Source organism: Heteronotia binoei, unplaced genomic scaffold, assembly GCF_032191835.1.
Source record: "Heteronotia binoei isolate CCM8104 ecotype False Entrance Well unplaced genomic scaffold, APGP_CSIRO_Hbin_v1 ptg001770l, whole genome shotgun sequence".
Classification (NCBI taxonomy): Eukaryota; Metazoa; Chordata; class Lepidosauria; order Squamata; family Gekkonidae; genus Heteronotia; species Heteronotia binoei.
Genome location: NW_026800396.1, coordinates 41,999 through 69,926, shown reverse-complemented (window position 1 = coordinate 69,926; position 27,928 = coordinate 41,999). Strand labels below are relative to the sequence as shown.

The 27,928-nt window shown below is 44.3% G+C and overlaps 1 protein-coding gene across 1 annotated transcript; it reads left to right on the top strand.

Annotated features, from left to right (window-relative positions):
- Positions 1–581: 581 nt before the first annotated feature.
- LOC132565869 (NUAK family SNF1-like kinase 2) lies at positions 582–19,662 on the top strand. The gene is made up of 7 exons (XM_060230532.1): positions 582–838; positions 8,605–8,725; positions 11,192–11,343; positions 13,402–13,467; positions 15,789–15,908; positions 16,340–16,472; positions 16,771–19,662. Exons 1-7 carry the CDS (start codon positions 635–637, stop codon positions 17,910–17,912), a joined length of 1,938 nt encoding a protein of 645 aa, XP_060086515.1. The 5' UTR covers positions 582–634; the 3' UTR covers positions 17,913–19,662.
- The last annotated feature ends 8,266 nt before the right edge of the window (positions 19,663–27,928 follow it).

Below are 27,928 nucleotides of genomic sequence, written 5' to 3'. Positions count from 1 at the left end.
CCACTGAATCTGAGGCTTGCATGTTAGAACTATTTTAATAAATTAGTGCGCTATTTCATTAACTAGCTGACTAAACGTATTTACTGGGGCAAGTCCACGAGAGGTCCTAATTTTCTACAAGACGCCAGGAGCTAGAAAAGCGACAAAACAGGGAGAAGATTTTAGGGCCCCTGGTCACCCTGATTAGGTTCACGATGCCGAACAAACCATGCAATCATCCGCTCTGCATACAACCTTGGGCCAAGTACGCAAACTATCAGGGAGGACCACAAGAAAGCTCAGCGAGTGGGCTTCGTAGTTCTCTTTTCCAAACGCATTTGAAAACAACGGCCTTTTCAACGCCATTGTATCTTACTGCCAGGATTTCAGCTAAGATGCTTCTTTTCTTGCGCCTGTACATTTCTGCTAGCGGCTTCCTCTTCATTCAGCATTTTTCCCAGCTCACGGCTGCTCATTCTGCGCCCCCACCCCCATACCTTGTTACAGAAGCGGAGTTCACGTGGCTCGCCTCAGCCAATAGGTGCTGGAGGCGGGGCGGGAGCGGGCAGGTTTGTAGCATTTATTGGCACCGTGGCTGCCGGCCAGTGTTAGCGTTCTAAGTCTGCAGTTAGTCGGTTGCTGGCTCCCGGCGGCCATGGATCGCGGTCCGCCTCCCGATGCTCCTGCGTCCTCGCTGGTGGAGGGGCTCATCAAGTCCCCCAAGCCCCTGATGAAGAAACAGGCGGTCAAGCGACACCATCACAAGCACAACCTCCGGCACCGCTACGAGTTCCTGGAGACGCTGGGCAAAGGCACCTACGGCAAGGTGAAGAAGGCACGGGAGCGATCCGGAAAGCTGGTAAGGAGGCGTTAATGAGGACACCTCCGTTTTCCTTGTCCGAATTTGAGACTGTATATACGCATATACTTTTGGCTATTGTGCTGTCGCTGCCCTGCAGCAGTAATTTGCCCTTGGCTTCTCCCGTGTACACAAGGCGATCATGGTAAATGACTCTGCGGCAGTACAACGATAGCGCCGCATTCCAGTGCGTTGTGCATGTAGCTGGCTTCAGTTGTGTGCTGCATTTCAGTTATGGAGCTCAAAGTGGGTGCAGGGAGTCCCCGGGAGGTTTGCTTTCCAGGCACTGAACAGACCCAAAGAAGCTTAGCTTCAGCGAGCTTGCTGTATCATCTGCCTTCTGGTCATATTGTCTGCTGTCTCATCTTCACCCCAACTCGGTTTGTTGCTGTTTCCTCCTTGGCGTGGGGGAAATCTCCTGATCCTTTTTGAATTTTCCCGCTGTCAGCATCCCCCCCCCCGTCCGCTGATCTCTCCCCCTCCGCAACGCCCACCGCGCTGCAGCTTCTGCAGAGAGGGAGCGTCAGCATCCCCCTGTCCAGTTTTACAGTCGTGTGCAACCCAGGTACGGCCGCCCTGACCACCCCCCCCCCCCCCCCCCCCATTGGCTTGGTGATTCCTCTGCATCTCGTGGAGTGACGTCTGGGCTGTTCTTGCTCTTCGTTCGCTCCCGGGTCTCCAGAGCGCAGTGCTGGCAGCTGCTGCCGCTTCATGAGGCAAAGGGAGCGGGCGATTGTTTCAGCAAGAAGGGGGCCGTCCTTGGATAGGGCTGGTGGCAGGGCCAGATTAACAAGCCCTGCTCAAGCGGGAGCCTGGCCACGGATAAAAATGTAGTTGTAGTCGGGGGTTCCCTTCAGGCTCTGCAATTGTTTATGCAACAGATGGATGGGGCAGAATTCATGCGGGTCTTGCAAAACTGCGTCCGTTGTTTTGCTGTCCAGATTAGCATTGTGGCTAAATATTGTCTAGTCCCCCTCGCCCCCTTGTAGGTCTCCGGAACGAGCTAGGCTGGTTGGTCTTCTGTTAGGCAGAGAGGCCTGAGCCAAGTGTCCTTATCGTGCCCCCGCTTAATGAGGAAGGAGGCCATTACCCGGGTCAGTGGTGCAAACGGTGGAGAGAATGGGAACACGTTAATCTTGATCCGGTTTAATAAACTGAGTTAGCTGGCTGCCAGGCATGCCTGTGCACGTAAATGCAGCCTCGCAAAACTTCCATCATTTCTGATGACTCATGCTAGTTGAGAAGGGAGAGTGATGGGATGGAGGGCCATTGCGTCACAGCTAGGGTGGTAAACTTGTTAGCTGTTTTGCAAGGCTGCCCTTAGTGGCTTTTCCTTGGTGAAGGTGGCAGAAGGCATTCACTTTCTCTTTCTTGTTGTAGTGGAAGCAAATGGACTGAGTCGTCACAGGGCCCCTTTAGGAAAGACTTGTTCCCCCCACCTCTTCTAAAGTGGAGGAGGACAAAGCTAGCCCAATCCCCTGCTGCTTTAGCTACATGCCTAACTCTCACTGTTGTCATTGATCTGACATGAATTGCCCCATAGTGCTGCTGTTTGCCTTTCTGGCTAGCTTCCGTTGCTGTGTGGAAAGTCATCTCCTGTTGGCTGCAGTGGAAGGGGGTGTGGGAGAGATCTTTGCAGAATCCAAGAGGGACCCAGAGTTCTCTGGCCTTTCCCATCTGACTTTGCTATTCTAGTGTAAATCAGTTATCCCCAGTATACTGTGGGCCTGTATGTGTAGTCACTATTTTAGTTTGGCCTGATGCTCTCAAAGGATGGGTCCTAGCAATATTTGCAATAGGAACTCAGACAGTTTGCTGGTTGTTCAGTCAGTGCATGAGCCGGCTTGGCAAGATGGAATAATTTATCTTGTAGCATCATTAGCTAGGTAGTTGGTGTCCCTTAATGAACAGTGTTGATATGGGTGATGGATTACAGTTTCTAGTCATGCTGAGTGATGTGGCAGTTGTTTCCTTGTGGAAAAGGATTTGCATGTTGACTAAACTTTCTTGCAGAAAAGAGCAAATACCAGGCTTGGCCTTTCTCTGCAGCATTTTTTAAATTATAACAGTTATTACTGAGATGATAAAACAGTGCTTGGTTTACAATTGCTGAGAGAGCCAATGTTTGAACATTTCTGGTTAATGGAGTATTTATTCTAGTTTAGTTTTCCTAATAGTTGGTTTTTAAAGTTTGAGCTACAACTCAGTTTTCTGGCTGGTGAAGGAACACACTCACACAAGATTGCAATCTAAAATCCATTTATTTGGAAGCAGATTCTTTGAAACAGATTGGGCTTTCTGCTAAGTTTGTGTGTTCAGGGTTCCTGTCCTAGGCATTTTCTTCTGGCTGAATGCTGTTAACATCAAAAAACACAGCTCTTTTTTCTAATTTCCATTTAAATTTTAAGTTAATTCTATCCCTTCTATTTTTTCTTTCTGTGATAGCAGGTGCTTCTTTGTAAAGGATGCACACTGTGTGACTCTGGTCAATACAACTTGTACTACTGTAGTGGCACCTGGGAAACTATTCTCTTAGCTGTATTTGGACTGTTTTCTTGCCCAAATGCTTTCCCTTAGATCTCAGACTAGCGGAGACTTCAGATGTATCAAAGCAAGCCTTGCTTCATAATGTTGCTGATTAAAGGAAATGGATTTTGTATTATCAAGTCAGCTGTTGGACAAATTTAAATGAACAGTGGTCATGCAAAGAGGAACTTTGGCTGAATGGGACAGACAGACTTCCATATCTGTACTTTCTCTAGTTGGTTGTGTCATTTATTGCTGAAGTTGCTTTACTAAACAATATGTTTATTTTGATACTGGTTTGTTGATGCAAGGGTTAGGACTGGTCTGCGTTTCATAAACTGATAAACTGCAGACAGGGTGAAGTGATGACTCTAAATTCGTTCCGCAACCTGCTGCATCTGCCTATAAACTAGACTGGGGTGGGGGGGGGGAGGTAGCTTTTAGTTCTTGGCTTCCAGCCAAGTCAAACAGGAAGTCTGCGTTTCCATAGTCTTTATTAGCAAAATGTGATACATCTATTTCAGGGCTTGGGTTCTGCATTCAGATAGAAGAGGGGTGGTGTTGCTAGAAATGCTTAAAAACAGAAACTCCCCTTTGATCTTTGGAAACTAGAGAACATTGAGCCCTTTGACAAGACTACATAATCCATAACTTGCTAGGAATGGGGCAGTAATCAGTATCTGGAACTAGTTTTGAAGCACCTGGCAAGACTTTCATTACCTGGTGGAGATCTTTTCCTCGCCAGAGCCATAATTAAAACTGTATTTGAAATGTGCTTTAAAGCCAAATTACAACAATCTAGCAGAGCTAACTGATGATGTGTGATGTCCATCCACAATCTGATATAAGAAGTGGTAAAGATCATTAAGTACGTGAAGTACACTATTTTTTGCACCATAAGACTCACTTTTCCCCCCCAAAAAAGTGGAGGGAAAAGTGTGTGCGTCTTAAGGAGCGAATACTGCAAAAAATTCACACAAATGCCTCTAAATTCACACAAACGGCTCTAAAAACTAGGTGCGTCTTATGCTCAGGTGCGTCTTATGGAGCGAAAAATACGTATATGCGCAGTCTTAACTGCGTGCTCTTTGAAGAGTCTTCTGTGGGTGACTTTATGGGCAATTTCTCTTATTCAACACAGGTCTCCCCCGTCCACAAACAACCTAAAACGAAACCCCTCTGCATAAACGACTTGCTTGTTCTTGGGGTGCAGGAAGGTCCATAAAAGCAAGATCTAATGTTGCCTCCATAATATGAACTCTTTCCTTCATTATTTAAAGAAAAAAATTCAGCACCCACGCTACTTCCTATCAAATACCATATTCAATCAAAAGTTCTTTATCTTGCACATGCCCAAAGTGTGTAGTGCAGTTAGAACCCTGTATGCATATATCTGTACAACTGTGTAACTTTTTTGACAGGGAGTAGCAGCAGGAGGACAGTAATAGGTGATAAGGCATGGAAATGTCCAGGCAGGGTAGCATTTGGGAGACAATGGGCCCAAGCTTTTTTAAACATCAGAATATTTCACAGATTGCTTCTTTTCAGGCAGATTTCCCCAATGCTGAATAATTTTATGGGGTTTTTTGTAATTTCTGTACTAAAGAAAGGGGTGCATTATGTTTCTACTGGCTTATTGTGGGGGGGGGTGCATGTGCATGGGGGTTAAATTCTTTGTCTGCACTTGGCTTTTTAAATTGAAAGGTGACATCTACTTCAGTTTTTGTAGTCCATCAGCAGCAATGAATCTTTCCTTTTTGCTGGGAGGACTAAGGGCTGATGCATTTTGAGTCTGTGTGCTGGAGAGCAGGTACTTACTTGCACTCACAGTGTAGACACAACACATGTATATGTGTAAGTCTGATATGTCTGTGTGTGCTTTCATCCCTTCTTTTGAATGAGAGAGGCTCACATGCATCAGGCCAGTTTGGGTGTGTTCACACTACACTAAATAATGTGTTTTGCAACTGGATTTTTACTGTGTTAGAAAAGCAAAAATTCAGTTGCAGAATGCATTTAGTGTGAATACACCCTTTATCTTTCTATCAAAAAGCAGGAGAGGAGCACAATTGCCCATTCTTCCACAAGACACACTAGATCCATGTCCAGTTCATTGTGGAAATGTGGATCAGCTCCTTAAACAACTAAAATCTAGCTTGAGCAAAGATTTCTTCTCATGGGAGAAGCAACAGGACCGTAGATGCTAGGAAACCTACTGTAACTGGGCAGATACTCACTGAAAAGTAGCAGAATAACTGGTTTCATGCAACATACTAGTTTAGGATGCTCCTAATAGGGTAAGGATCATAACAGAATCTCCAAACCACCCCCCCTCCAAACTGTGGATAACAAGTGGTGAGAATCAGTGTACTGTTGCCTTTTGTGCATCTGGCAGCAGCTGTTGGTGCAGATTACCTGCAAGTTGCCGAAGCTTGCAGAGCCCTTTGAGCCAGCTTAGATGTCAAGTATTCCAGACATACATCTCTGGGTCAGGGAAAAGTGAAATGATGAAATTCATTGTATGGGTTGTGGAAGGGGAGAGATAAGGACCTTTAATAAGCTGGCAGGAGACAATTTGCCCATTAACACCCCCCCCCCCCAAATGGGGCTTTGTTCCACATCTTTGCAGACAACAGTTGGTGCATCAGGTGATGAAGCACTGAGGCAGAAAGGGTTAAAGATTAATCCCTGAACTTAGCAGAAGGGTTGCCAAATGAAAGTGCTTGAACTCATCTGTGCCTCTGATATTGTGAACATTTTCTGCCACTTTCCCTTTATTTGGTTTCTTGTTCAGCCTCTTTGGTAGGTAAACCAGGTCTTCTAATTATAATCTTTAAATGGACATGACTATGATACTCTGTACTTGCAAACAGCAAAGTGAATTGTTGTCTGTGACCTCCTTCTGATTTATTTGGAATAAGTAAAACAGGTCTTCTATGGAAACAGCTCTAGGCTTCTGTTCCCATCTATCTCAGCACCTCTTGTATGATTGACATATGCATATCTCTGCAGCAGAGAAGCTTGCTTTTAACCTCCCTGATCCTTGAAGTAGGAGTGGTTTATGATTATGTATCTTGTTTTGCTCCACTTACCAGTTTATCTTTGAAGATGCAACTCGTGACATTACAGAACTGTACACAAGAAAACAAAAAAAACACAAAGGAGAAGGAAATGATGGTGACATAATAATTGTGTCAAAGGAACACAAAGCTGAGGCAATAGTCCTCCTTACACCATAGGAATAGTGGCCAGCATGAATGGAAAAAAATCACCTGGCTTCCTGGAAATATTTACTTCAAGCCTGTTATAATTTTCTGTGATACCATGTGACTAGAGGATAACTACCATTATTTTTTGGTTTGAGAGGGATAAGAAAGCAAGAATCCTGATTTCTTGCTTTGATCTGATTGGAGGTAATAAAATTCCTTCATGTAAGCAGTTTAGGATTGTAATTTAGGTGACTGCAATGATGCTTTGTTGTAAGAGAGGAAATCCCAAATAGCGTTCCAGTTCACTTACAGCACCCTTATGAATGAATGATCTCCAAAACATCCTATTAAGAGCCTTGCTTAGGTCTTTCAAACTGAGGGCCATGGCTTCCTTGATTGAGTTGATCCATCTCATGTTGGGTCTTCCTCTTCTTTTGCTATCTTCAGCTTTTCTTCGCATTATTGACTTTTCCAGTGACTCTTGTGCGCTCACAATATGACCAAAGTATAATAGTCTCAGTTTAGTCATTTTAGCTTCTAGAGAGTGTTCAAACTTTATTTAATCTAGAACCTGCTTATTTGTCTTTTTGATGGTTCATGGTATTTGTAAAACTCTCCTCCAACTTCACATTTCAAATGAACCAACTTTCTTCCCGTCAGCTTTCTTCACTGTCCCAACTTTCACACCCATGCATAGTAATGGAGAATACTGTAGTTAAATTATCTTAATTGTGGTCACTGATGAACACACCCTTACAGTTAATGATTTTTTTCTAGCTTCATCATGACTGCCAGCTCAGACTCAGTCTCCTGATTTCTTGGTTGTGGTCTCCCTTTTGGAGAGCCAAGGAATCTAAAACCTTTAACAATTCTAATTTCTGCATTGTCAACCTTATCTTTTAATTTGGTCATCATTATTTGAGCCTCCCAGTCTTAAAAATACCTTCTCTATTAAATGCCATCAAAATGAGAAGTAAAAAAATGCACCATCCACAGATATAGCTGAAGGTCCTATAGCTGCACCCTTCCCCCCAGTCTGTTATTGGTAATAGGGAATTGTAAAGTAATAGTGAGTGGCTGGGAGAGCGCCAGGTCTTCACTGCCTTAGGATGCAAGGCTAGGCCTCTTTCCTTGTTGTTGCTGGGAGACTTAGTATTGTGTGTCCTCCAGGATCCCTTTACAGGATTAATACTGTTCCGCATTCTTGTCTGATAGAAGAAACGAGGTTGTGCTGAATTCCGTTGTAAATTCAGGCCAAGGAGCACATTGTCTTCCCAATCCCTTTGAAAGAGGATTAGCGGCATCTATTCTCCAGCACTCACTTTCCCCTCTCCTCCCCTTCATTTCCTTGTTGAGGAGTTTTTTCATAATAAAGAAATCTGAGCAAACTTTGGAAGGTTTGCAGTACCAGTTTGAATTTCCAGCATTCTAGCCAGCTGGCCCTATTTGAAGGAAGTTCCATGTTTACTCCTCATACTTTGTTCAGAACAGTGAACATGGAACTTGATGGCTTCTCTTTTGATGCCAAAGCCTTTTTTTTTTTTTTTTAGCACAGCCAAGTGACGTTTTCCTCAACTGCTTACTTGTTGGGATAACATACATGTGCTTATTTGGACCAAATAAAGCGGGGGGGGGGGAGGAGGAAAAGTGGATGGAGTGGAGTATTAACTTTCAAACTATGCTGCCTCAAAATATCTCTCTAATAGTCATTTAATTAGCAGATCAGGTAATGAATTTTCCATCATGCATCTCTTCAGTCAGTATAACTGCGAGTTTCCAAGCACGGAACCAATTCCAGATCAGAATTGCTCTTCAGAGTTCCCAGTGGTTGAGGCTTTCATTTGTGTTGCCTTGAGGTCAGTTCTAATATGGTAGTTACTTTGTTGGTCTTGGGTGATTCCTCAGAAATGGAGTTCTTCACTGTCTTAAGTGTTTCATAATTAGTTTTAGATTTATTTCCTCTCACTGTAGTATTTGTGATTGCTCATTACCAATCCCGAGTGCCAACCTCTTTCAAATTCTCCATTTCAGGTTGCTATCAAGTCTATCCGGAAAGACAAAATAAAGGATGAGCAGGATCTTGTCCATATTCGGAGAGAGATTGAAATAATGTCATCTCTCAATCACCCCCATATCATTGCTGTCCATGAAGGTAATTTTTCTGTTATTTATGTAAACATTTGTCTCCTTCCCCTCAGCTGACAAATGGTTCCCAAGGTGTAAATAAAATCACAATTGTAAACTGTAACTTACTAACAGTGGTCTTCAGGCTACCACCTTGTGGTTGTTCCCTCAATTAGTGTGCCTGTATAGCATTGGCCAGAGTCTGGCCTTTACCATCATGGCTTGTGTTCTGTGGAATGGGCTTTTTGAAGAGATGAGCTCCTTGGAGATCTTTAGAAGGGTTTTTGATGGGATATGAACAGCAGACATCTTTTTGGGGGGGATTTATTTTATTTGGTTTTGATCAGTAATGTTTATGATTTGTAAGCCACTTGGAGCCAAGGGGAAAGCAGGGGTACAAATATAAGGAACTAAAATGCCAGGAACTAATGATACACAGCAAAAAAACCCATTAAACCCAGCAATTCAGCAGCAAAAACAGCAGATGTATGATTGAAATCACAAAGCAGAAGGGAAGGCGCCTTAGAGGCTTTTCTGGATAATTCAAATTAAACCCAGTCTAGCACTAGTTGGGCAGCTAAGAGGAGGGAGGTCCAAATCTGAGAAGAACAATGGGTAGGTGAGCACTCACAAACTTAATATATCACTTCTGTGTAATGATACTAGGATAGCATTGGTTCTGTCTCTCATTGGCTTTTCAAAAAGGGATCAAATGAAACTGGAGGAGTTGCATTATTGTTTAGTTGGAGGTGGCAAGCCTTATCTTGTATGTTTTCTGACACTGCTGAATGTAATAGTCACTAGCCATGAACTTTTTGGCATGAAGTGTTTTAGTTTTTAGTCTTTTCTTATTATGACCACAAATTGAAGCAGTGGTTAAAATGGGACTTTAAATGTTTTGCTCATCTGTCTTTTAGTCAAACAATACACTTTTTGTAAAAGTTCTGTACAAAGCACAGCTATAACTTCCTGAAACAGACTTCAATATATTATTTGAAGGCTTGGCAGAAATGTATCCTACTACTTGAATTTCAAGCTTGCCCTGTCTCTTCAACTCAGGGTGTGTTGTCGAATATCTTAAATGCAGTAGTTTAAAAATATATAAATAATACTCAGATATTTAAGTGTAATGACTCTATCCCTGTTCTTAACCCTTGGAATTCTGCCTGTGAATTACTGAAGCATTTATTTAAATTAGGAGGCTAATTGTGGCATAGAAAATGAGCAAAAGCAGTTTTCACTGAGTGGTGCTGAAAGTAGTTTTGACTCTTTCCCACTCATAACTCTGAAGTAAATGCTTCTTTGGGCCAGAATACAAGTGGTGGTGGGCATAGAATCATCTCATGACTGCTGATGCCCTTTTAAAAGCATTTGTAATTCTTTAAATATTGCTGTAAGGCCCCAATCCTAATTGGGTGTGTGGTGGCCCCAGGAGCTCTTGTGGTCCCTCCTGCATGCCTTTTCAGGTGCAGAAACAGTTGTTTATACACCTACAAAGGTACAGGGAGAGACGAGAGCTCTGGTGGCTGTGTGCCTGATTTGGATTGGGGCCTTGTGGTAATTTTTAAGGAACTACAGATGCTTTTAAAACATCAGCCACAGGATGGATCTGTGCCTGCCATCACTTGTAGCCTGGCCCTCTGTAGCTTCTTCCTGAGGGGCAACTGGGTGACCCAGCAACAGCAGATCTAGAGTGCTGAAATCCACCCACCCACCATCAGTTGATATTTGCTTCCTCTTTGTTCTTGTGTACAAAACAGCTGAGGCAGTAGAGGAAATGGAGTAACAGGCTCTTAAAAATAGCTAGTTTCACTTTGCTAATAAAGTTGCCTGCAGAATCTTCCTTAGAGCCCTGTAAAAAGGAATGCAAGAAATATTAACAACCTTCCTCCAGGAACTACAGCTTCATGGTTGTACACAGCAAATACTTGTAAAGGATCACAGAGGTAAAAGATCCAAGGTGTTGAACTGTTAAGTTTAACAGAAGGGCTGGCACTTTTTGAGCGGGAATGTTTATACAGTTTGAGTCATTCTGATTATGGCTGTTAGTATAATCCAAAAAAAAATAACCAGAGTATCATGTATTAAACAGTGGATAAGACAAAAGAAACAACAAACCCTGGTTCAAACACCCTGATCTAAATCTAAGCAGTTAACTTAGTCAGAGATAAACTGGGAGGCTCCATGTCCAGCCTCTGTAGTTCTTTTCCATGCAGTGAAACAGAAAGAGACAGTGCTTCTGTTGCAAAGTAGTATTGATTTCTGACACAAAAGCAATGCCGTATGTGTGACAGTACTTTATGTATCACAACTGGCTTGTTATAGTCAAGCAAGAGCTAAACCAACTTGAACTGAGTTGCTCTTGTTGTAAATAGACTTGGTATTGTAGGGCCCCCTCCCCATTCTAAAACCTGAGCAGGTGAAACTGCAGGCTTATTATCATGATGGTTTGGCCTCGAACTCTTGATCCCTCCTGACTTCTCTGTCCATCCAGTGTTTGAAAACAGCAGCAAGATTGTCATTGTGATGGAGTATGCCAGCAAAGGAGATCTCTATGACTACATCAGTGAGCGCCAGAGACTTACTGAACAGGAAGCTCGGCACTTCTTCAGGCAGGTGGTGTCTGCAGTCTACTACTGTCACAAGGTGAGTGGCCTATATGACATGCTTGATAGATGAAAGGCTCTTCTATAATAAGTTCAGGAGTGCCTGACCCCCCTCCAACCACATAGAAGAATATCTAGAGGCCTTTTTCCATAATAATGTTCTTTATTACTTAAGCTGTTTAGAAGATGATGAAATATAGGTGTCTGGGAGCCAGTTCAGATCTCACACACTCACATTATGCCTGGAGAAGAAGCAGGATTCTGACCTCCTGCTTCTTAACTGGAATCATATGTTACATCTGGACACATTTTGGGAGAAGTGTTAGCTTTCTTTCTTTTCTTTTTTTTAAAAATGTGCTCCATTCCCAGTTCTTAGCTTCTTTCTCTGATACAAAATAAATTGCTGAGGACATCTTGAATGCTATGAGTCACAATGATTTCCTACTTTGGTAAGCCTGCTTAATTTCAGCCCTGTCTTCAGAGAATCTCCCTAAGCTGAAACACGTAAAGCGTCCTCACTTGATTTTCATTTGTTGAACCTTAAAATGAGAGATACTTTGAAGTGACACAGGTATATAGTTCTTTAAACAGCTGTAGCTTAGCAGCTTTGCATCCAGGAAGGGCCAGGCTCCATTTATGTCATCTGTTAAAAGGGTTTCAAAGAATGTAGAGAGCTGCTGATAAATGAAGCTGACAGCACTGAGCTAGAAGGACCAATGGTCTGATGACCAAGAAGCATCATGAAAGTGCTCCGCTTTGTTGAATGAGAGTACAGTCTGTATTAACCTTTCTTTAACTCTATAAAAGGCTGGTCTTTGTTTTGCACTTAATTTTTTTTACTTTTGCCTTTTTCCTGTTTGCACTTGTCTTTGGCATGCCAGGAATCAGTTACTACTACTTGGAAAACACCTACTTATGCCCATTCTTTTTTGACCTTGCTTGATGTTCTTTAATCCAGACCTTTGGCATGGCAAGGGGAATTTTGGTATGGCAGGCTATAAGAATCAGCTTGGACAAACAACTCCTACTTGGAGGCATAAAATTCTAATCTCTGAAACTGCATATTACACTTTGAATTTGTTGCTGAATTGGAGGAAGGAAGTAGAAACATGGATTTTGGACTTTCCCCTCCTTAGGAAGGAATGTGGAGGACAGGAAGTTAAAAATAGGTGGGAAATGGAAGGGGTAGATAATAAATTGCAATCAAGGAACATGTTGCATTTCTGTCACAGTTGGTTTCTGTATGTCAAGACATTTCCAGAAAATTCCCATGTGTGCTTGGACTCTGCTTTGTAAACACGATTCCTAGAAACTCCCCCCCCCAACACAAGCTAAGGCCCTTAGATTTCTGTCAAGTTATTATTTGTTTTGTCTTATCTGGCTATACAGCCATAAGAATTAGATGAACTTTATGCACTGTTATATAATGGTCATAATCACTGGATTGACAACAAAACAATGTTGCTTCCCAGCAACATGAGACCCCTTGAACACAAAAGAGTGTTCTTAGGACTGAGTAAATCTGGAACGTTTCTACAGGCTGTCATGCATTTAGAAGAGGTGTTCAGAAAAATGTAATAGCAACAGAAAATGTGTTAAAGAGATATGTTGTAGGTCTTGGGATTTATTGACCCTATTCAGTACAAATTGTAGGTGTCTTCTGTGCCAGTCCTGCTAGCCCCTGTGGGTTAGAAGTGACTGGCATGGGGCCTGCAGGTTTATATGATAACTTCAATTTTTGGGGGGAGCAACTATGACTCCCCCTACTCATCTATGATCAACACTAGGATGGGATGAAGGGAGAAGTGTCTAGGAGGCTAATTTGTCTCTTGGCTGGAAATTCCCAGGAGCAGTTTCCTGGTACTCTATCTTGTATGATAAGTTTGTGGGCATACATTGTGTCTTTTTTCTTCACTTTGGTCTCTCTGCTAGCTCTTTGCCTTTCTGTGGGAGCCTAAGCTCAGACAGTTTTGTTGTACACATGTTGTGAGCATATGTGTGGGCAGGATTAATGGGAACAGCCTCCTGGCACACTGTGGTTTCCATTTCTGTAAAGAAAGCAAACTCAGCACTTGCCTTTTTTTCCCTCTCTCCGTAGAATGGAATTGTTCACAGAGATCTGAAGCTAGAAAATATCCTTCTGGATGCTAATGGCAACATTAAGGTGAGCAGGGCTATCCAAGATACTGGGAATTGCCACGTGAGGTACTAAAACACATGCAAATCTGTCTCTCCCTATTCAGGCCACTGTGCATGTTGGTGAGTATGGGACTGAAATTGTATTCTTTAAAATCAACACAAACATGAGTCAACAGTGTGATGCAGTGGCTAAAAAAGGCAAATGCTTCCTTGGGAGGTGGTGGGCTCTCCTTCCTTGGAGGTTCTTAAACAAAGGCTAGATGACCATCTGACAGCAATGTTGATCCCCTGAACTTAGGGGGAGGCATTTGTGAATTCCCTGCATTGTGTAGGGGGTTGGACTAGATGACCCTGAGGATCCTTTGCAACTTAATTGGGAGGGGTGAGCTGAGAACATGGGGATTTCTGGGTGCTGAGTCCTAAGCTATACTATGCCAGCTATTCTAGTTCTTTCTTGCCCCATGGAGGTGATCACAGGAACACTCTATAGACTGGGGTGGGGCTGCTGCTTCTAGGCTTTTTTTTTTTTTTTGCTGTTTTGTTTGGTTCTAGTTGAACCATGTTGTACTCTAAGCCATCCCTGCTTTCCTCAATCCTTATATATAAAATGGCCCTTTTTAACTAACTGGTTATATAATGAACTCTTGAACGCCTAAAGCAAGGGCTGATGCTTCAGGGACCTGAAGGGGCACCAGCTGTGTTCCTCTTGGGTTAGAGTTGAAGAGGGAAGTGATGAGCCTTACAGCTTAGAGCCTTAGCTCTAAGAGGACAGGTAATGGCTGTTATCCAAACTCTAGGCAGGATAGCTACCCAGTATGTAGCCAGAAGCCTTTAACTAGGAGGATAGAAGAAACTATAAATAGCCCATGGTTTACCATAAGTTCTGGCTTATCTCAACTGATAAACATAGAAATATGGAGATTAATTCAGATAGTGATGCATGGCAAACTAGGACAGGGGAGGAATTTGTGGCTTGTACAAAGAAGGAAACTCCAGCATGATGGTAGAAGAGATTCTGAAAAGAGTGGTGATTTATCTGAATGCTGAGGCGAATTTAGCAGGCTAGGCGCCAGGCTGTGGGAGACTGCTACACCTGGAGTTGATTTGTCCCATTGAGAAACAGTCATTTGTATTTTGTGTTGCATCTTAGTGTCTGGCTGCACTCATTGATTTGTCAAACATTCTTTATGGTATGGGCAGGAAACAGCTTTCTTTCTCCACCCTCGTAACCTGTTTTTTCTGCCTTGTGCCTGGCCTTATTAGAGGAAGTGGGATAGGCTAAGAATCGTTCAAAGTGTAGGGTGCCCGACCAGTTTACAGCTCTCCAAATGTGGGAGAGGACCCAGTAAAAAGACAGCATCCCAGAATAGCATGCTGCTCAAATTCAGAAGGCTTTGTCCAGAGGAAACAGAAGTTTGTACACAAAAAAAGGTGTGAAGGAGATTAAATCCTGCTGTGTGGTTCTAACCTTGTACCCATTAGTCCAGATGGTCTGTTCATGTGACTAAGGAGCTGTAATATAATGGCAGTGTCCCACAGTTAATAATAAACAAAGCCTACTATAGTCTGTGTTGCCTGCACAATAGGCTGTTCCGCAACTGCGAGCCTGAAAGTATGTTCTGTACCTTCTGGCTCATCTGATTGGCTAGGAGCTGAGTAAACAAGGTATGAAAACTGTGGTATCAGCAAATGAGTTTGGCTGTCAAACAGTTGGCATAGTAGGGCCTGGAGCTCAGTTGTTTCTTTCAGCCCTCATCTGCATTTGACAAAGCAGTTCTGCTTTCATGGTAGGAATTTGAGGGTTTGCTGCCTTTCTCCTGACAGGCTGCTCTATAATGAGTGGGTACATGACAGGTAGAAATTTAACAGGCAGATTTCTCACCACTATATCTCTGCTGAGGAAAGCTTTCCAAGTTCTAATTCAGCCTACTTCATAATTGTTAAGAGACACAGAGCTGAACCATGGTGGGTGGTGGAGTTATGCTAAATGCCTTGGTACAAATGCCTATTGAATGTTAGTAGACATCTTTCCTTTCTGTATACCTGTGGAAATTGGATAGATGGTCTTATGGGGAACTGCCAGCATTTACCAGAAGGTAGCTCTAGTATCAAACTTCCTTGACAGCCAGCATGTTCTTGAGGCTGAAATCTTAGCAGTGACTATACTGCTTATTCTGCTGCCAGAATCTAGGGTGACCAGCTGAAAGCATCTTGTTATTTTTAGTATATGAAGAACTTCTGGGGTTAGAAAGTATAATGCATTCTTAAAACACTGGATGTTTCCTTTCCCTCCAGCAGGAACACTAATCTCATGGATCTTTTTAAAGAAACTTTTTTTTTTTGTAGATTGCAGACTTTGGCCTCTCTAATGTCTTCCAGCAAGATCGGTTCCTCCAGACCTTCTGTGGCAGCCCTCTCTATGCATCCCCTGAGATAGTCAATGGGAGGCCTTATAAAGGACCTGAGGTGAGATTACTGCTTATAAAAACAGAAGAAGAATGCAGTGCACATCCACATGTGCTACTTGCAGCCAAGCTATGGTGAAACCATCACTGAAACTACTAGCCAATTATATGTGTTTCTTCTTAAGCAATGATGAATGAACAGAGCTGAGGGCTGTTTTATGTTGACATTCTGATGGCCAGTGCCAGAATACTCTCATAGTGGGATTGGTTTTTAAATAGCTTTTAGATGTTTTTATATCTGGTTGTAAAGTTTATTTACCAAATTAGTTTTACCTTGTTACTGCCTTGTGTCCTGAAATGCTCAAGAGAAAGGCGTATATATAAATGTTCTAAATAAGGGGCTGAGCAAGTAGAAATCATCCCTCTAGCTAGGTTACCATTGTATTACAAAATCACATTCTACAAGAAGCAAAATCTCTTCTGTGCTTCTAGGTTGACAGCTGGTCCCTTGGTGTGCTCCTCTATATCTTGATTCATGGGATGATGCCTTTTGATGGCCAAGATTATAAGACCCTGGTCAAGCAAATCACAAGTGGGGACTACAGAGAGCCCACAAAGCTATCAGGTAAGGTAACGTGAGAATAGCAGTCCATGTGCTGTTTTACAAGTGACATGAAGTGCATCATAAAACATGCAGCCTTTTAAGGGCATGTTGATTCCCATTCTCATGTTTATCATCTGAAAGGGACAGTGGTGGCTTTTGAACATGCATTTCCACAAAGGCCTGGACATCCACTGAAATAGGGAATGTGAGCTTATAGTTTTCCCATAGCTGACTTAATGGCTCTGAGAACAAGAGAACTAATTTGAATATTGCCAGTGCTCCTATATCTGATTGGCTTTTGTGTTTTTTTGTCCTCTAGACGCCTGTGGCCTGATCCGATGGATGCTGATGGTAAACCCAGAGCGTCGAGCCACCATTGAAGATATTGCCAGCCACTGGTGGGTGAACTGGGGTTACAAGGTGCCAGTTGGGGAGCAGGAGTCCTTGCGTGAGAATGAATCTCCACTGGCCACAGTGGCAGAGTGGCTGCGCCGCTCTTCAAGGCCCCTGTTTGAAAATGGCTCCAAGGTACGCTGCTTCTTCAAGCAACACATCCCTGGTGTCACACTTGAGAGGCAGCGCTCACTTAAGAAGTCCAAGAAGGAAAACGATATAGCGCATGTTCTACAAGAAACAGGTCCTGCTCCAGAGAACTCTTCAAAGTCCATCCTAAAGAGACCCAAAGGCATCTTGAAGAAAAGAAATTCCTGTGAGAAGTCCCAGGTTCCACCTGCATTGCTGCTAGCAGCTCCTATAGACAAAAGGAAGGAGGATAGTACTGGACCTGCTATAGACTTGGCTTGCGTCTTGTCATCCAGGGCTTTGGCCTGCAAGGCAGAATGTGTTGTAGCCACCCCTTCCATGCCCAAGAAAGGAATTTTGAAGAAGCCCCAGAAGAGAGAGTCTGGGTATTACTCATCCCCAGAGCGTAGTGAGTCTGGTGATGTATTGGACTCCGAGAACTTAGACCTTGATGCTAGTGTCTCTGTTGGCAACCCCTCCCCTGCTCAGAGCCCCAGTGGCTATCCTGCCCGACGGAAAGGCATCTTGAAGCTCAATGGCAAGTACTCCTCCAGCAGCACGGAGTCTGACAGCGTGCCTGCCAAGGTTTTCTCTTCATTCGCTGAAGTTGCTTTGCCCAAGCTGCCTCTGGCCTCCCGTGTTCATCCTTCTAGTGCAGTGAGTGAGGACAGCATCCTTTCCACAGAGTCCTTTGACCAGCTTGACTTGCCTGATCGAATACTGGGTAATGCTGGTGGGGCGCCCATGCGTGGCTCAGTGTCTGTGGATGATCTCCTGCAGCTGGAGGAGGCAGCAGGGGACATGGGTCGCCGGTTACGCCGCTGGACAGTGACTCGTTGTCAAAGCCCCCTTGCAGATAGCTGCTTCTCTCTAGCGGACTGTGAAAATGTCACTGAGGTCTACAAACGGGCTGTAGCTATTAGCATGAAACTGAGCTGAGGGACCCTTGGCCAACAAAGCCCCCTAGAAACTTTTGCTGCCAGACAATGCATACATCTGCAGAGACATTTGCAGCTTGGATTTTGCTGGAAGGGAGCAGCACTGTCCATATGATTTGCACTTCCCTTTGAGGTAGACAAGAGAGCTTTGACAGCCTTCTTTTCTCCCTGACAGGACCTGCAAGTGCAACAGCCTGGAAATATTTATTTGCTGCAAAACTTAGACTTTTCTTGGAATGTATGGGGAGAACACTTGTGTGTTGTTGTTGTTTTTTAAAGGATGGTTTGTAAAATGGTACAACAGGGTATAGGTGTATGTTTGGAGAGAGAGAAAGGTATGTTGATGGAAAGTTAGTGAATGTAAGAAATTAGGAATGGCAGTGCAGTGGGCTGCAGTGGGGAGATACCTGTTAACTTCAAGACAATGGGGTAATGCTTATGTTTTAAAAAAAAGGAAAAATAGTCCCAACATAACAGGGTGGGGAGGGGAGAGCGTGTTGGAAATTCATTGGTGTAAACCTCTGCTACTCTCTGGAACACCTCCATCTCTCCAAACTGACCCTGACAATTTCAAATCCTAGCAACTGGAGTGGTTATTTTTGTTTGCACTGCGCTCTTTAAATTGCACAAGGATGGTAGAGGTAGAAATGCTTCTGAAGTGGAATCATGACATAGCAAGGTAAGAAGAAAGGCACAGGCCTTGGGCTGAAAGTTGGCTCTCTGGCTTGTTAGAAAATCTGCACTACAGACTTAAAGGAGTTTAACTGTACTGGTGTTTCCTTCCCCCTCCAAAATATCAGGCAAGGACTTGCCAACAGGCTTGTTCCCCCCCACCCCCAACATAAAACCAGAGCTCCAAGTATTCTAGATGAGCCATGGCAGTTAAATTAAAACTTAATCCCACCTCATAGCGTGGATGTCATTTTGAGGACATTAGACGGAAGAGAGGCACACAGGAATTGGACATCCTTTCCCTTTGCACATCTCTACTTTGGTTATCGTTTGCAAGACTGGAATAATTGAGTTCTGGCTTTGTAAATTGCCCAATATGGCCAGAAGACTACCTCTCCTTACGCATTTCTGCTCTCTGCATCTTCCAAAAGTGGGTGATATAGTTCAGCTGGGCTACAGTAACTTTGACAGAAGGAAAGTTAGCCCAAGGTTACTAAATCACAACAGCTGCCACAAGCATCTATGGAGATTGGTATATGGTTTTGTTTTGGAATGGGCCCGTTAATTGGAGACTGGGCACTGAGGTTGTGAAGGAGTATATGAAGGTGCCAAATGAATGGCCATTACTCCGTTGGTGCGGGGGGGAGGGGAGAACATGGCTGTGAAATAATATGTATAAGAGACTTTGAAGAACTGGACATTTAGTCCTGCCAAAATATGATTAAATAAGTATGATTCTTTAAAAAAAAATTCTGGACTCTGTTTTGACTGGATATGTTACCTTGTCATGATGGATTTTTATAGTATTAAAACACTGCCTTTTCTCAGCCATGTGAGCAATTTGACAAAAGTAAAGGAAAACCTGGAATGAATGTTTTAGAGTTTTTCTTTAGGAAGCATTCACAGTTCCTGTTTTGAACCTGAAGGGAAGTGATCTGAAAAGTGTAATCTTATCATGCTTTGAATTCTGAATACCCAATGCACTATCTTGCTGCATATTCTCTGGTTGTCCTTCCAAGCTCTGTTATGTTTCTTCCCATCCGGCGAAGTTAACAAATTAAAAGCAAATGTGAGACCTTGGTATTCTTTTCTGCGTATTTTTTGCTCCAAAACTGATACAACAAATCTTGTAGAAAGATGAAAGCAACAGGATGGTATTGAATTGTCAGTTGGCATTAATGCTGCTTCACTGGTTAGATTGGCAATAGCTTTTTTTCTGGTTGTAGTCTTTCATTCCTTGAAAACTGAGCTTGGCTCATAAATGGCTAGACTGTGATGATCCAGGGAATTAGTAGACAGAATTCTGTGCAAACAAGATCACACCATTGCAGTGACTACTATGGTCTAGTTCCATACGACTGATCAATTATTCAAAAAAATTTTAAACAACAATAGGCATACTTGGGAAAAGACAGTGAAAGGCTCTTACTGGAACTTCAAAGTATGTTACATTATGTTGTAATACCTCTCAGGGTGGGATTTCTAGCCTGAAAAATAATACCGTGTGGTTGGTTATACTGTGAGATCATTGCTTGACCAAAGGCTGTTGCAGTGGGATAAGGATTTAAATTTAGGTATCTTGCAGCACTTCAGTAACAAACTCAGTAACTGATTACTGGTGTGAGTCATATTTAGTCCAACATCCTACAAATTTTTTCTTTGATACTTTGACCCATGAAAGGATGCTGGTAATAGCAATCTTGCAGTCCAGTTTTCTTCTTTGTCTGAACTTGCCTTACAAAGTGTAACAAATTTGAATTTCTGAATTGGTACAGTTCATTTCAGTCTCTGAAGATACCATGGTTAAAATGAGATTGTAATACAAGTTTTCATGACTTTGATGGTAATACCAAATCAGTCTTGACTAACTGAGCCCAGATCTCTAATGCACAAGAACCCAAAACATTCACCTTTTAGAAAATTGTTAGTATGGTGAATACTAACAATCTGTACCCACTGTACCTTCTGGGAACTCAAAGGTTAAGAAGGAAATTGCGAGTATCGCCTTCTGTTTGGAGCTTGATGGGCACAGCCTATGGAGGCACCTCTTACTGGTACAGCATGATACAGTGTAACACGACCATAGCCTAGGGGAAGACTAATTGCTGTTGGGGAATGCTGTGTACCTTGAAGAGGAGAAAGGGATAGTGCTGGCATACTAGCTGCCAAAGTAGAGTTCCCTGAGGCTTGCTAAGGCTAGCCTATTGTGATCCCCATTTTGTTAAAACCCAAGTGGATAACAATTTAGCTGTTCTGTACTTTATTTTTTTTTGGCTGGTTTTCAGTACTAGTTCTTAAAATTGACTTTCATATCAAGATTTGCTGTCCCAGCTGCAGTATTTATTTCTTTTTCTAGCTGTGCTGTGCTTTTTGGCCAAGATAGCCTCCCAAAGCAACTTATTGAAATCCATCACATAGATACAACTGCTGGAGTAGTATAAGAGTCTCTTCTGGCTGTGTGGCAGGTGCTAGTGCTTCCATCCAGAACCAAGGCTTAGAAGCAGGCAGACTGGGTTGTGTGTGTGGACTTGGCTGGTCCCAAATGAAGGCAGTGAAGCCCTGCAGAGCATCAAAAAAGCACAGAGTCAAAAGTGAAGAGTCAAAACAATTGGCATGGCTGCTGTGTAGTCTGGGACAAGTGAGAAGCAGGTCCACTGTTTGCTTATTGACACACATAGTTTTTGGATCGGGGAAAAGTGCATTCTTCTTACCAGGCTGTGAGAATAAGGCCTCTATTACAGAATTTAAATTCTGGACTGTTCCTGAGCTTTCTAGATGTAAAGGTTTATCGGCACTGAAGGCAACCAGTGTTTTGTAAATACCAAATCAACAACTATTTGTTTTATCCATCTTTGTTTCCTCAAATTAGGCAGTACTTTGGGATAAAAATTTCCAAGAACATAAGTAATAGCACAAGGAACAAGGCAGGGCTGGGACTCTGAAGCATTGAGTCACTTTCTATTAATTACAAAGTCTAAAATAACCTTTGATTTCCTTCTCAAACCCTACTTTTTTGTTCCACCCTTTTTAAATTATAGTGCTAGATGAGCACAGCTTCTGAATTACTTGCCCCTGGGAGGAGGACCCAGGCTTGAGATTTGCTCAAATGCAGGAATCTAAATTCGCTAGCTTTGAAGTTTAAAGGAAGTGCATCAAATCCCATGGGCAGCCCAATCCTGAGAACCACCGTGTAGCTGTGCTCAAGCATAGAACTAGCATAGGCGGCTGCAGTCAGCTCCCAAAGGGGAGACATATCCCAGGCGAGGAGGGGGAGCATGGGTGGACAAGCGAGAGAGAAACCATCGCCACGCCAGGGTCGCATGGGACGACAGGATTGGCCAACCCATTGCATGTGACTGGGAGAGGGGGTGGAAAGCCTGTGTCTGAGAGGCCATCAATCCCTTCACACCCTCCCGCTGTCAGAGACTTTGCCAATGGTAGGCAGATGGGCAGACATATAGGAAGCACAAAGTGCAGGAGTTCACTGCCATAGACATCGGCTGGAATGTGTCTGGGAGTGAGCAGACCACCAAGACCAACAGACACCACCCACCCAGAGACCCCCTGCATCACCCTGATACCCCCTGCCATGTGAATGGAACACCTCCCCCCGGGGCTGCAGAACTCAGCGCAAGTGGCTGGGCATGCATCCACTTCAGCCCCCCCTTGTGCCCTGCGCACAACAGCCCTGTGGGGTCAGGTAGGCTGTCAGCCCTGCCAGGCTGAGGGTTGACAACCCCCCTCCCCTGTCCAGCCACGCGGGGGCAGCATGGTGGCTCATAGCCCTCTCCCCATCCACCCCCAAGAACCAAGTGTGCCCACCCTACTAAGCCTTCCCTCGGAGAGGCCACTGACAGAGTGGCAGGGGGGAGGTGCCCAGGGAATGTGCAGCAGATGCCAAGCAAGCAGAGAGAACAGAGGGCACAGCTCAGACTTTATTTTTCTGGAATAGAGTGCAATGGTTTCCCCGGTGCACGTTGGACAGTATCGCCGGGGGCAGGGCTCCATTCAGAGCGGCGGGCAGGAACAGTTGAGGGAGTGGAGGGGGGTGGGGAGCCACACGGAAGCCTCTGTCTTGGATTCCCACCTGCAAAACAGAGACCGATCAAGAGCACCTGCAGGGGCGACAGCTGGAGGAGCGGGCTGCATTTCAGCTGGGTGCTCTCTTATAGGGACAGTCTCCGACCCACCTCCCTGCATCAGGGCAGCTGCCAGACACACACACCCTGCTTTGCCCGGGGTTGGAACGCGGCAGAGGACAGACCGAGGGAAGGGAGCAGGCAGCAGCACAGGGGAGTGGGGACAGCAAATGCTCCCTGCCTGAGCCTGCTGCCTGGTTCAAGTGCCGGAGACGTTTCCACACCACCCAGTCTTGAGTGAGGGGAGGGGGAGGACAGTGGAGGTACACAGTTGCGCTTACCCACCCATGGCCAACAGTCTTCGCACAGTGAGCCTCTGAGAGCCGGGAACCTGTGGAGACGAGCAGTTAGCTCCAGAGGAGAGATCTCACTCTCCCCCTCGCAAGTCAAAGATACTGTCAAAGCAATCGCTCAGTGAAGAGCCCGTCACCAACGTGCCTGTCCCTTGCTCTAAGTCCGCATGGCAGGGAGCTCCCCGGCAGAACCCTCTGCCACGTGTGGCTGTCCCTAACAAGTGAGTTGTGTGAGGCCAGAGTGGAAGTATTTCTAGGAGGGAGGGAATGGTGATTGGCTGCTGGGGAGGGGGCTTGTCAGCCCAGGGCTCGAGGGGATTGGTGAGGCAATTACACTGCTTCCTAAGGGGATGGCGAGCTCCCGTGGAGGCAACCTTTGTTTTTGGTTTCAATGAGTGCCTTTAGGATACACTGCTGTTTTTGCAGATGTAACTTTACGCCTCGGGCGGGGGGGGCATGTTATGGCCCGAACTCCTTAGGGAGCCGTCTAAGCCTGGCCAGGTCCCTGATTCCTCTCCCTCTTGCTCCGGAGTGCCTCGCTCCACTGAACTTCCACCAATGCTCAGGCACAGGTCTTAGGCACTGTGGCTCTCAGGCGGGGTGGCACTCCAGTGGCCCCACGCTGACGTAAATCTCTTCTGCCACGGCAGAGCTGGACTTACGTCTGCACAAATGCTACTTGCACCAACATAGTGGATCGTCTGCTCCCGAAACACTTTCTGCACCTCCCCCCCCGCCCCCAGGATTGTGCTCTAAATTGTTTTGGTGCAGTTTTTGCAAGGCTTGAAATTTAAAGTTCCAAATCCTGACAAGCTATATCAAACTTTAGGCACAAATCAGAGATTAATGTTTTTGCAAAAATACATATGTGACTGCTTTGACATTTTAAGATTCAAGCTGGCTTTTCAAATATTCATTTCTAATTTTTAGACTCCTGCTTTTGACAATTTCTTGAATGTTATGCAAACATGGTTCTCTTTCTTAAATCAAGGAACTGATGCCCATAAACATATTTTTAGAATATACATACTAAGGCTTTTTAAAGTGAAGTAGTCAGCATCATTGTAAGAGCAGCTGATTTTATGGTGGTGCTATATAATCCAGGGCCATAGAGTGGAATAGAAATGTTGTGTACCCCCAGGAATAAGTTTGCTGTTCAATTACTACTTTGAATTGTTTGTCTATCCTTATCTAATTTTTATGCTTCTCAGTGAACTTTTCCCTACTATCTTTGGTTCAGTAAATAACTTTTTCTAGCAGTGAAAGGCTCTGGGGCTGTGCATACAGTAGAAACTCAAACGCAACATACTACAGAAAAAGCTTAGATAGGTGGCTGATCCTTCAGTGAAGAAAAATAACCAGAATGTAACCTAGTTGATGATTTCATAAGTATCCATTTAAATCTGCCAGAAACATCTTTTAGTCAAACTAGAAGACAATTACAGGAACCAGAGCTGACTATGCAGTCTGGATCTCTGGGGAATAGGAAATTATTATGGATTTTCTTTTAAAAACTGGATATCAAATATGCCAGTAAAAGTCAGGACAGGGCTACTTACCAGCTATGAATAAACAACCCTTCCCCCGTCACTATCCCTTTATGCTGCAAGTCTGGTTATTGCACTCCAATGTGTTTTATTAGACTATAAAGCACTGTTAACATTTCTTTTCATTTCCACTTGGGTTAATAAAAAAAGAAGCAAAGACCCCTTCCTCTTACCCCACTGCTAGCTGTTAAACAGAGTGACATGAAAGCACTGAATGCCTGGAATTCTCTCCCCCCCTCCCCCAGATGACATTAACAAGGGCCGGTGTACAATTTGCCCCCCTGCGGAGAATTCCTCACGTGCTTCCAGCTCCATTAAGAAACTCAGGAACATTTTAAAGCCATTTTTGAAGACAAGCTGATTAACAAGGGCAAAGTCCCCATAGTCCCTAGTTTTTAATGGGGAATGTGGGAAAGGGTTGAGGGGTGGGGGTGTTACTGCAGCCAAGTCTCTTTTGGCAGCTGTCATCTACTGATGGAAGTAGTGCAAATTGTGTGAGCTTCTCTCTGGGGGCTTTCCACCAACATGCATATTGTATTGCTTGCACTTAAATGACCCCTTGGGGTTTGGCAGGCATTTGACAATAGACTTCAAGTAAAGGGCTTTGGACAGCAAAATATAAAGTAAGCACAGGATTTTGGTACTCTCTGAATATTTCCACTTCATTTGTGGTGGGGAAATGTTCCATTTAAAATGGCCTTAAAGGAATTGCATAAAACAAATTGCTAGGTACACAACATTCTATCATGGGGACTCTCTATAGCAGGTACATGGCTTTCTGTAATGCATGCAGGAACTGTACAAAAGCTGACCACGGACTGAGTTCAAAGATCTTTCTGCAAGTGTGGGTTCCAGAGGTCCTAAGTGCCTCATTAAAAAAGGGGGTACTAGTTCCAGCTATTTTTAAAGGAGTAGTTGTGCTATTGCTCTTGAAAATCATACCCTTATTTTAATTAAAGCATTAAAACCTCACCTTTCCTCATGGTTCAAGGCAGCTTACAATAATAATTTAAAACATTTTTAGTTAAAACTAAAAATAGCAAATCCCAAATCTCTCCCCCTCCCTTTAAAAGATGCTCTGGCAAACAAGCAGGTCTTGCAGTGCCTCCTGAAAATCTCTAAGGAGAGGTTACCTTCTTTACTCTCCTTACCTCTTCAGGGAGCCCATTGCACAGGGCAGAAACCAGGAAGGAAAGGCCTGTGCTCCGGTCAGTGCCAGACAGGCAGGCCACCCTAAGTGGTGGGATAGCCAACAAATGGCTGCCTGATGGCAAGGGAAGGATGTTTCCAGGGATACTCTTGGGCCTTTCAGTAGATTTCGATAACATGGACCTTCAGGATGAATTGATGGTTCTCCTCCTCCTTGGCTAATGTTGCTGGGCCAGCTAGTGCTCAACCTTGTGGCTTTTGTGCTGTGGCATTGTACAGGGTTCTGTTCCATCCCTCATCATACGAAACCACTGGAAGTGATTATCCAAGGATCTCAACTAGCAAAAATAAGCAGATGATACCCACTTTTATTTCTCCTTAGAAGTCTTAAGGGTGGTGTTGGAGAAGATACTGAGGGCTGATAAACTGAAGCACGATTGTTATGCTGTTGTAACAGAAAAGATAATCATGGAATATTAGAATAAAGAGTCGACTTGTTCTCTGGAGTGAGTTGCACCCCTGCCCCCCCCCCCCCGCCGAAAGGGCAGGTTCATAGCTATGGGGGTGCTGCTGAATTCAAGCCTATGGTTGGAAGTTCAGGTTTCTTCTGGGCCACATAGTGTCTTTTGCCAGTATTAACTGGTTTGTCAGTTGTAAGTGTGCCTTGAGAAGTGAGATTTGGCCACAGAAATCACATCCAGATTAGATTACTGTAATGCACTCTATGTAGGGCTGTCTGAGGTGACTTTTCAGACATATTAATTAGTACAAAGTGCTGTAGATAAAGAGAACATTTAACTCCTGTACTGAAAGATATACACTGGTGCCTGTTTGTTTCTGGACACAATTCAAGGTGCTGGTTCTAAATGATTTAAGAAGTTTTTCTCACACTTTTTGAGGTGGGACCCTTTCAAGTGAGTCCTAAAAAGTCCAGCCAGTTTACTAAGTAATTACATACTTCTGTCCCCTTCCCCAGCATTCAGCATAACAATCAAATCAGCCAACACTGAACAAGTTAATATTCTATTTTTCATGTTTAGTATCTATAACGATACAATGCTTCTAACCCACTGCCTGTATTTCATGGCTATTTTGCACATTATACAGAGGCCAATGTAACCTGTCATCAAGCCTCCCAGCACTCCCTGTTTCTCCTTTTTCCTCCCAGTCTTAAAATACAGAGTTGTGACCCACAGTTCTAAACCACAAGTTTTAGACCAGGGAATCTGAGAAACATCAGGAGATGATCCTTCAATTCCTATTGGTGCCCCAAAGCATCAGGAGTGTAGCATGAGAGGAGGCAGTGGCACGATGGCATCTTAAAGCCAGGCAGCAACAGTATGAGATTGTGCAGGGGGTGTCTGCTCCTGTGCTCTCCCTCCAATTCCAGATAGCAATGGTACAAGTGAAGGAAACATGTGCTTCTCCCCTACTTATGCCACCCTGGCTCCTAGGGGCTGAAGAGGGTCTTTGCAGCTTATTGACCTGCCGCCTCGCTGATGTTGGGGTTGGGGGGTTGGCCCTACAGTGGCTCTCCTCCTTCCTCGAGGATTGGGGACAAAGGGTGGCAATCGGGGGTGAGCTCTCCCAGAGATGCACACTACATTGTGGGGTGCCTCAGGGAACAGTCCTATCACCGATGCTATTTAATATCTATATGCGCCCCCTTGCCCATATTGCCAGGAGGTATGGGCTTGGGTTTCACCAGTATGCAGATGACACCCAGCTCTATCTGCTAATGGCCGGCCGGCCTGGCTGTGTCCCAGAGAATTTGGACCTGGCACTGCAGGCCGTGGCAACTTGGTTGAGACTGAGTGGGCTGAAATTGAATCCAGCGAAGACAGAGGTCCTTTGCCTGGGTCGGGGCACTCTGAGAGGGGAAATACCTCTCCCGGTTTTTGATGGGGCGCCACTGAAAGCGGCACGCCGGGTCAAGAGCCTGGGAGTTCTACTGGAGCCTTCATTATCAATGGAGGCCCAGATAGCAGCCACTGCCAAATCAGCCTTTTTTCACCTGAGGCGGGCGAGGCCGTTGGCTCCCTTCCTAGAGCGTCGGGACCTGGCAACAGTGATCCATGCAACGGTCACCTCGAGATTAGATTACTGTAATGCCCTCTACATGGGGCTGCCTCTGTGCCGAACCCGGAAGCTGCAGCTAGTGCAGAACGCGGCTGCTAGACTGCGTCTGGGGCTCCCGAAGTGGGAGCACATACAGCC